This window comes from Furipterus horrens, unplaced genomic scaffold, assembly GCF_987537825.1.
Source record: "Furipterus horrens unplaced genomic scaffold, mFurHor1.1.pri manual_scaffold_17, whole genome shotgun sequence".
Lineage (NCBI taxonomy): Eukaryota > Metazoa > Chordata > Mammalia > Chiroptera > Furipteridae > Furipterus > Furipterus horrens.
In genome coordinates this window covers 6,694,224-6,704,512 of record NW_028327187.1, presented here as the reverse complement: position 1 = coordinate 6,704,512, position 10,289 = coordinate 6,694,224, and the positions used below count along the sequence as shown (strand labels likewise).

Sequence of the window (10,289 nt, the reverse complement as noted above, 5' to 3'; positions counted from 1 at the left end):
GAGAGTCTAGATATGCACCCATCCATCTATGGTCAACTAATTTCAACAAGGCTGTCGAGACTATTTAATAAGGAAATAGGAGTCTTCAACAAGTGGTTCTACAACTGGGTAGCCACATGCAAAAGAATGAAATTGAACACTGACCTTCACCATATACAAAATTAACTCAAGATACATCAAAAATCTATAAGGAAAAGCAAAGCCTATAAAATGCTTAGAAGAAAACACAGGAGTAAGTCTTCATGATTTTGGATTTGGCAAAAGCAGAAACAACAAAAGAAAACAATATAAACTGGCTCCTACCTGGAGCTAGTGCACAGACCGCATCAGAGCCAAGCCCAGCTGGTCAGGATGATTACAGACTTGCAGCTCACCATTTTCGCCAACATGCTGGGCATGTCGCTCTTCCTGCTAGTCACTCTCTATTACTATGTGGCCGTCAACAATCCCAAAAAGGAGGAATGAAAGTGGTGCTTTGTCTGCCCCAGGGTTCCAGGAAACAGTCTGAGGCAAGATGGAGGGTGTGAGGGGCCTTCATGCTTCACTTCATTCCTTCTACCCATCACAGCATGTAAAGCAACTACACCTGGATTTTTCCAAATAACTTTTACTTCCTCGATGTATTCCTTGACCCTATGGAACAAGAAGATGCCACTGAGTAGGGCCCAGTATAGGGGCTGCTTTCTTTTCTACTCCCTTCCCCCTATATAAAAATATAGATATTTTCATGGTACCCCCCCAAAAAAAAGAAAAGGAAAAAGATAAATTGGACTTCATCAAATTGAAAACTTGTGCTTCCAAGAACACCCACAGAATAAGAGAAATGTTTGCAAATCATATATCTGATAAAGTACTTGTATCTAGCATACATAAAGAACTCTTACAACTCAAAAATAAAAAGGACAGATAACACAAATAAAAAAGGCTAAGGCTCTGAATAGACATTTCTTCAAGGATTTACAAGTAATAAATAAAACACATGAAAATATTCTTTCCATTTCTACATGAAAGTTCAAAATAAAGAAATCTACAGAGACAAAAAGTAGATTAGTTGTTGCTTAGGGCTGAAAGTAGGGAGGAAGAGGGAGGTAATTTCAACAAATATATACAGAGTTCTTACTATGTTGGGGGCCCTGAGCTAAGTAATGTGGAAATATTTGAGGTATTCAAAGTGTAATCACTCCTGAGTAATTCTCATTAAATAAATTTCTAACAGCACTTGTAGGTATAAGAGTCTGAATTTTTATCAAATACCTGTTTATAACTTCTACATTTAAAAGGGATTGCCAGAGATCACACTATCCATTTCCTACCTTCGAGTAGAGGTGCACCCAACTTAAGACAAGTATAATCATAGTTAAGTCTAATGTAGTATTAAACACTGATCTAAGCAACAGACACACACACACAGCGTCATTTAAGCTGTACAATAATTCTGAAAGATAGGTATTATTATCTCCACCTTAGAGATGAAGAAATTAAAGTATAGGAAGAGTAAGTGACTTGTCTACCACCATATAGCTGGTAAAGATTTGAACTCAGTCTGTTGTGAGAATATACACTCTTAAATCACTTCACTCAACAATCTCACATTATTTTGTGGGTATCTCCACTAACCTAAGCTAAAAGACAGAAATTAGAAAGGAGGAAACAAAATAGAAGTCTAACTGAGGAGTCTGTATTTACCTTAAACTCAGAATAACTTATCCCACCATAGGAAGAAAAAATAGAGGTCATGAGTTTTTATAAAGGAGAGATGGAGAGATGAAACTTGGACTTTTATTATATTCCCTTACAAGGTAGTACAACTGAAAATGTTCTTGGGGAGAATTTCTTGGGGTTTTATTTTCATATTTTGGTCTCTTTAATATAGTCTCAAGTAGACATAAAATGGAAAATATGTAGCATTTCCACTGGGCTTTTGAGTCCTTTGACATATGCTCCAAAAGTGTTACTCATCCTACCTCCACCCCCCACTCCCACTGCCACCCCCACAATGTAACAATCCAAGAAGTAGTACAATGTACCTTTTGGGAAAAGTGACTCTTTGCAATAGTTTTGGATCATAAGAATGTATTCTTTTCTCCCCTGATGATTTCCCACCTCAATTTCCCAGCAAAGATTATTTCCTAATGCCTAGATTGTTGGCAGTATTTCCACCAAGAAAAGCTGCTTCCCAGTCCTGCCCTTAAGGCTACAATCTCAAGTGGACAGTAATGCTGTAAATCCCAACAACTCTGCCAGCAAGGAGGACAGAGAGATAGGATACCTGTCTAAGGGTTTCTGTTGCAATTTCTTCTTGGTCTTTCAGCTAAGTTGAAATGTAAGGATTTCTGCAGAAAGAAAGTTTCTGTGAGAGACGTTATTTTAAAAGGACACATCCACTGACTTACCTGTGTTATAGGAGATAAAGAAAAATGTGAGCATTGGGGAGGGTGTGGAAGAGAATAAACAGCACATGAACAGAGGACTGTTTCAAGACTTACAAGAAAAAATCCCTGGCTGCTATGGCTCAGTGGACTGAGCATTGGCCTGTGAGCCAAGTGTTGCTGGTTCGATTCCCAGTCAGGGCACATGACAAGGTTGCACGTCAGGTCCCCAGTTGGGGGCACGAGTGAGAGGCAACTACACAGTGATGTTTCTCTCCCTCTCTCTCTCCTTTCCCCTCTATCTAAAAATAAAATAAATAAATAAACAAACAAACAAATAATTTAAAAAAAACAAGAGTAACGAGAAAAATGGAGGACAAAAAAACTCTGTCCTGCCCTGAAGAATGTGATGACAGTTTTACAGAGAAGAATTTGACTTATTGAATATATTTCACCAGAGAAGTCACAATATAACTGGTGCATCAATCACCAAATCCTCAGACTAGGGTGTATATTTTCTCTTCTCCTGACTTTTAGCCAGAGAGTACTAGAAAATAATATACTTGTCATTCTACGTAAAAATGCTAGCCTATTTTTAAATACTTACACCCCCTCCCCCCAAAAAAGTTTTTGTCCTCCCTTGCTCATGTCATAGCCGGGTTCTTCCTCTGGTCAAACCAACATTTCTTCTAGATGCCAACAAAGCTGAATTCCCTTCATATGGTGTGTCAGCCTAGGAGGCTTTGCTTTGAAGTTCAGGAACAATCAATCATATCACAGTAGATCCCCTTGACTCATCTTCTAATGATCGCTGAGACAGAGTGGGCCTCCAGTAAGAGCTTGGAAGGGGCTGACTTCAGGATGCTTATCCTTACTGACTCCTTAGGTAATCGCCCATACCCTGGAACCAAAGCCCCCATTAGTCTGGCCTTATCTGGCACAGCTGCTTATTCTTAGCTAAGATAAAAATTACAACAAAATATTTGTTTTAAGCAGGCTCAGCAATGAGGAAAAATGAAGGCTTATGGCACAGGTGCAGAGAAACTGGAGGTAGAGGATTCCAGCCACTGCATTAACAGCACAAACACAGTCACTTTGGGTATTAGAAGTAGGGAGTGGCAACGAAGAAAAAAGATCAAAAACTAATTTTTAAAATCTTTTTTCTAATTGCTTGCATGGCAGAGAAATCATTTAAGAAACTGCTTTTTATCTTGGAAGTAAATCCTCGCCCACAAAAAAAAATTATATACCAGACCCTATATATGTGGTTCCAAAAAAAAGGGGAAGATATGACTTTGCAATACTGCAGACTTTGAAAACTCAGGCCCAGTTGGTTCATTCTGAGTTACAGATAAGTTAACAAGCTATCAAAAAGGGAAATGTAAAGTTAGATTGTATCAACAGGAGCATAATGTTTAGCAGAGTCCACTTGTTTAAAGGGCCTCCACAGTCCTAGAACACCTGCAGACCCACCCGCTCTGGGAACGATGGCCAGGGCAACAGCTAGAGGGGTGCCAGTCCCATACGGAAGTAGGAGAAGTACCTGGAAAAGGGGCAAGTGCTGGGCAAGCAGCATTGTTCCCTCTCAGGCCCCTCCCCCACACACAGCGCCACAACATGGTGAAACAAGTCTCCCTGTACTGATGAATACATAAGGCTCTGCCCCTTACAATGTAACAGGAATGACAGCTCTACCTAAGACACAGAGGCAAACAAACTCAGGAGCCTGTCAAGATGAGGAGACAGAGAACTATGGCCCAAAAGGCAGAATGGATCAAGGTTCCAGTGGGAGAACTAAGCAATGAGGAGATAAACAACCTAACAGATGCAGAGTTCAAAACACTGGTGATAAAGATGCTCACAGGCTTGACAGATATGCTTGAGTATGGCAAATGCATAAAGGAAGAAGTGAAGGCTATGCTAAGTGAAACAAAGGAAAATCCACACAAAACCAATGGTGAAGGGAAGGAAACTGGGGTTCAAATCAATCATTTGGAACATAAGGAAGAAATAAACAGTCAACCAGCACATAATGAAGAAACAAGAATTGAAAAAAATGAGGAGAGGCTTAGGAACCTCTGGAACATCTTCAAACATGCAAACATCCGAATCATAGGAGTGCCAGAAGGAGAAGAGGAAGAGCAAGAAATTGAAAGCTCATGTAAAAAACTAATGAAAAAAACTTCCCAAATTTGGTGAAGGAAATAGACATACAAGTCCAGGAAGCACAGAGAGTCCGAAACAAGCTAGACCAAAAATGGACCACACCAAAACACATCATCATTAAAATGCCAAAGGTGAAAGATAAAGAGAGAATTCTAAAAGGAGCGAGAGAAAAGCAGAGCGTTACCTACAAAGGGGTGCCTATAAGACTATCAGCTGATTTATCAAAAGGAACTTTGCAAGCAAGAAGGGACTAGCAAGAAGTATTCATTGTAATAAAAAGTAAGAACCTATAACCAAGATTACTCTATTCAGCAAAACTATCATTTAGAATGGAAGGGCAGATGAAGTGCTTCCCAGACAAGGTGAGGCTAAAGGAGTTTATCATCACCAAGCCATTATTATATGAAATGTCAAAGGGACTTACTTAAGAAAAAGAAGATCAAAACTATGAACGCTAAAATGACTACAAACTCACAACTATCAACAACTGAATCTAAAAATTAAAAACAAAATCCAACTAAGCAAGCCAGAATAGGGACAGAATCGTAGGTATGGGGATCATTTGGAGGGTTACCAACTGGGAGGGGGAAGGGGGAGAAATAAGGAAATGGTGAAGGGATTAAGAAGCATAATTGATTGGTACAAAATAGACAGGGGGATATTAAGAATAATATAGGAAAGGGTGAAGCCAAAGAACTTCTATGCACAACCCATGGACATGAACTAAAGGGGGTGGGATTGCTGGGGATAGTGGATTACTGGGCAGAGGGGAGCAAAGAGGAAAAAATTGGGAGTACTGTAACAACATAATCAATAAAATGTACTTTAAAAAAAGAAAGTGGTAGTTCTACTCTATTCTGGGCTGGTAAGGCCACCTGAGATGTTATTTTTACTGCTAGAAATCAAACTTTATGACTGATATAGGTAAACTGGATCATGTTACAAAACAGTGACCAGGATGGTGAATGGGAAAAACCTGAAAATTATTTAATGTGAAAAAAGAAAAATGAACTAGAGATGTTTATCATAAAAACAGACTTAGCTATACATGTCTGGGAATGTGCCAAAACTCAAAGAGGTAATTCTTAACAATCAGTTAAATTCGCTGGCTATGGGGATTGCTTACCAATGGCAGGTAGAAGCACCAGTGAGCTGGCACAAAGAAGAATCATCAGAAGGCCCAGAATGCTGATAAGAAAAGCTGTCAATTTCATTGAAGTTAGGATAAAAGTAAATTCAAAAAGAATTGAAAAGTCAGAATGGGAAAAAAGGCCAAGAGCAAAAGCAGAAGAAATGGTCATATTATAGTAATTGAAGACAAAGATCAGTTAGATCTTTGAGAGGAATAGTAGCTATAGCCAGGATCCAATGGCAATTGATTTTTACCTAGCAAGCTATGTCATGGCTCCTTCAGAAATTTAAACTTATTAAGAGGGTGACTCAAAATGACAAATGACCATAAAGGTCACTGCCCCCGAGTGGTTGAGGAATCTTAAAACTAAAAGAGATCTTAGGCAGCATACTGTCCATCCTCTGTTTTAGTTGTACTTTTGAAAATCTATATTCTTCAGTGATGTCTAAACATGCTTGTTTCAAATTCACAACCAGGCAGTGCACATAAATTTCACACTTGAGCAGCATCATTTACCTACAAGACAATTAGGTAGCCTTCCTTACTAGGCAGGAAGTGTTTTACAACATTGCATGTACTTCATCTAAACACTACTTGACGTGCCAACCACAGGTCAAACTCCAAGAACTTCCTGCACCCTATTTCCACAACTTTCTCCACTGTGTACAATTACTTTAGATATTCAATTGGCTTACTTCCAATTATTCCTACAATAGCCCAAGGACTTATATAATGATGAGATGGAAATAGTACACCTCAAGGAGTTATACTACCCCAGGAATAACATGTAGTTGCTCAACCAATTTCTGTTCCTCATGTAAATTCTATAGCCTTTTGATTAAAGCTATTACAATACATATTCTCGACATCTATTTCATCTTCCATTATTCCTCAGCCAAAGTCAGTCCCATACTCTAGTTACAATAAACAATGTCATTTTTTTGTTCAAGTACAAGTAAAAATAGAATATATACATAGGACTGCCTGTCTGGACAAAATAGTATAGACTCATATCTCCATCCTTTTCCTCCACAAAGTACAATTATAAGCAACAAACAAAGGAGAACTCTCAAAGGTAGAATGGCTAGGGACCCCCAGGGCTGCAGGAAAAACACAGTGACAGGGTGCCTTACATCATGCTATTCAACAAAAGAAAGTAATCCAGGCCTGGCATTTCCTGACCTCCTACTTACCAACAGAAGGTAGTTCAAATAAATGTATTCTTACCCCAGATTTGTCAGAATCCTGCCTACACCACCAGGCCAGCTTAGCATTATAGGCAAGGGGTATTGATCACACTCTCCTTCCCTGTAGGGCCTGAAATCTCCTCCCCTCCTGTACCAAAGGACACTGGGTAACTAAGTGGCACTTACAGTGAGATCCACAACAACCATCTGCATAGGAAACACTCTTCGTACCCACAGACTAGAGACTCCATTCACCTACTTAGAAGCACCAGATGGTCTTGCTTGGGGAAGCCCCTTCTGGCCCCTTAGTAAGTACCAACTGAAACCAGGTGGAATCCCAGTAACAGAAGATAAGCCAATGAAATAAGAATAACGCTAGAAAGGTAGAGGACAACGTATATGAAATAATAAAAAGTATACAAGAATATGCTCTATTCAAGAAATAGGGAGTGGTTGGGTGAGACTGGAGGGTGGGAATATAGGAGCAGTAGTGGGAGCTGAACCTAAGATAAGTGAACTCCAGACTATGAATGCCCTTCAACACAATTCTCAAATTAGAAATTAATTCAATAGGGTTAATCCCAATGTGTAGCCATTCTGGATTTATAAACTAGAGAGTGGCAGCATCACATCTGTATTTTAGGACAAAACCTATGGTTATAGTGTAAAGGTTATATTTAAGAAAAGCAGTCTAGAGGCAGAGAGGCTTGTTGTTGCAGAAGTCTAAACAGAAGGTGATGAGAGGCTGAATCTCTCTTTCTAGAAGAGAATGAGAAGAGTAGTGAGCAAGGAAAGATGGGTGGTACTTTCAAGAAAAAGTAATATCAATTTAAGCATGCTGCTCTCCCAGAGCAAGAACAATGCCTTACACTTCTTTCTTTCTCCCATAATGTCCAATTTTTTACTGGGCTCACAAGAGACATAAGATACATTACTCTACAAAAGATGAAGGCTCAGGAAGTTTGGCTCTGCTAAGCCTTCTACATTAGCTTTCATTTGAGGTACCACAGAACTGAGTATGGAGGAGTCCAAGCAGAAAAATGCCCCAAGTGAGTCAAGACGTCTGGTTTGGAGAACTTTAAGCTCTTGTTTCTTTTATAGAAGAGTAATTTGGCAGTCTCTACCAATGCGGCAGGACTAGGCTTTCGAAAGGGGCTTGCAAAACCCTCCTGGGAGATTTTGTACATCTCTCGATTAGGCCCTTATTTATTGGACCATATTACCTGCTTAACGTGTATCAAAAATTATACCTAAATGCTCATTTTATTTAACTACTCTCCATTCCAGCCTAATACAAGAACACCTTCCATAGCATCCCTGACAAGTGTTATCCAGCCCAGGATCTGCCTAAAATTCCCCAAGGATGGAATACCTGCTACTTCCCAAGGCACCTAGATTCAGAACTCAAGGGCAAATTTTAGGTATTTTATGACCATGTACTAATTTTCTAAAGCCAAGGCAACTATTCTGAGCACGTAAAATTTGTTCTTGGCACCTCTCAACCCTCTGCCTTCCACTTTAATAGCACTCTGTTTATATGTTAGCAGCTAATAACAAGCATATTTAAAACATTAATTATTTTGGCATTTTGGGAGTACTTATTGAACTCTTACTATTTGCATGAACTGCTATGGCTTGGCAGGAGGGAAGGAAAGGTGACAGATGGGGATAAAGAGGAAAATTAGGTACAGGCATTACTCTCAATGAGTTTAACATCTAGTAGGACCAGATCATTGGTTCCAAAGACAGCACAAGCTTTTGGTGCCAAAGATCATTTACAAAGGTAGGTATGATTAGGAACATGACTAAATCTCCTGAGAAGGGACAAAAATCAACTTTTCCAATAAATCTTAGAAATTTACCCAGTGATAAAGAGTTTATCTTTTGCTTTCACTTTTAGTTGGCATACAACTTGCACATTGTCATAGTGAATGATGGCCTCCAAATGCCGGGCCCATTAATCATGAGTACTGTCTAGGAGATAAACCAGATTATGAAATGCTTCCTTAAGGATTCAAGTATTTGTTGATGATATATAATCTAAGGAATATCTAAAACCATTACTCCCTCCCTGCTTGGACCTCCAGGGTCTCTAGGCCCATGAATTGCCAATAAATGCCATTAGCATTTCACAGAAGGGGCAAAAGAGCACTATATCACTATGTTTTTGTTTGTAACCTTTCAAAGTTTAATAGACTTTATTACCAAAAGTGTCCCATCCTGCCTTTCATCATCTGGACTGTTATTGCCCCAAAATAATGGCTTCTTTTGTTTGAAAGTCATTTGTCTTATAACCCTCTTTCTCAGTATGAACAAAATCCAGGGTGTTGTGAGGCTTTCCAATTTGACTAGGAAGAGTACCTTGGAGACATATTTGTAAGAACCATGAATTCCATATGAACAAAATTAATGAAATATAATTTAAGTTTATCTTAATGACTCAAGGTTACCATTATAAGCATGAATTGTTGTTCTATTCTGTATGCTATTCTCAGGTATTGAATATAATTAAGGTATATAGGTAAGTTAGACTCTAAGCTAACTGATTCCCATTATTATTCTTAAATAATTCTCTCCATTCATCTCACTGTAAGCTATCCTGTCTTGTTGCTCTCAGCGTGTTTGGCTCAAGATGAAATGGTTGCTTCTGCCCCTTAATGGATTAACTAGTTATTTTATTCTTCTACACAATGGTTAACTATTTATCTTATTAACTAAGTGAACTAAAAACTAATAGATAAAAATATTTTAATAGCCTTTATATATCTCCCAGCCTTCAACGAACCTAAACTTTTCTCCACACAATGTGCTCAGCCTGTACAACCTCTGACAATAAGTTCCTTGTGCTTATTACCCCTTTTATTTTCCTTGAAATCTTGATGTAGAGAAATACACAGCGCAGTGAAAAACTATAGAATTCTGTAAACAAACCGATATCACCCAATCCACATTTTGACTGACTTCAGTGAAATCTCTTTCATTTCTGTCTTTCTGAATAATAATGTTTCATCTTGTTACACTATGCTTATATAAAATGTCTTATGTGATATGGCCTTTTTATAATATCTTTTGCTACTGGAACCTTCTTTGACCTTTCCTTCACACACTTTTTTTCTTTTTCAGGACCATTGCATCATTCTTCACGCACAGTGGTAAGGCATTTGGGCAATGCTCCTCTGTATTGGACACTGCAAAGAATATCAATGTCCTTTATATGTAACTTACTTGATTTCACCTTGCATCCTTTATCTTTGTATCAGAAATAGTAGCCAATATTGAATATTTAATAGTTGAGGGACACAGAAAAATATAAACATCTGTTTTTCAGGACATTGCTTGTTTCAAATGGTCTACCTAAATTTTTAGATGTGCTCAAATTTTTGTTTGGAAAATATGGGCACCACAAGTACAAAGCATACACAAAAAATATCGTGC

General features: G+C 38.5%; 1 protein-coding gene across 1 annotated transcript; it reads left to right on the top strand.

Moving 5' to 3' along the window:
* The first annotated feature begins 345 nt into the window (after positions 1 to 345).
* On the top strand, positions 346 to 465 carry LOC149990420 (dolichyl-diphosphooligosaccharide--protein glycosyltransferase subunit 4-like). Its single transcript, XM_090265067.1, has one exon. The coding sequence runs from the start codon at positions 352 to 354 to the stop codon at positions 463 to 465; it is 114 nt and encodes a 37-aa protein (XP_090121193.1). The 5' UTR covers positions 346 to 351.
* Positions 466 to 10,289: the final 9,824 nt, after the last annotated feature.

What these genes read in the sequence shown, in the direction of transcription:
- LOC149990420 (XM_090265067.1), top strand. Translation starts at nt 352, where the DNA reads ATGATTACAGACTTGCAGCTCACCATTTTCGCCAACATGCTGGGCATG.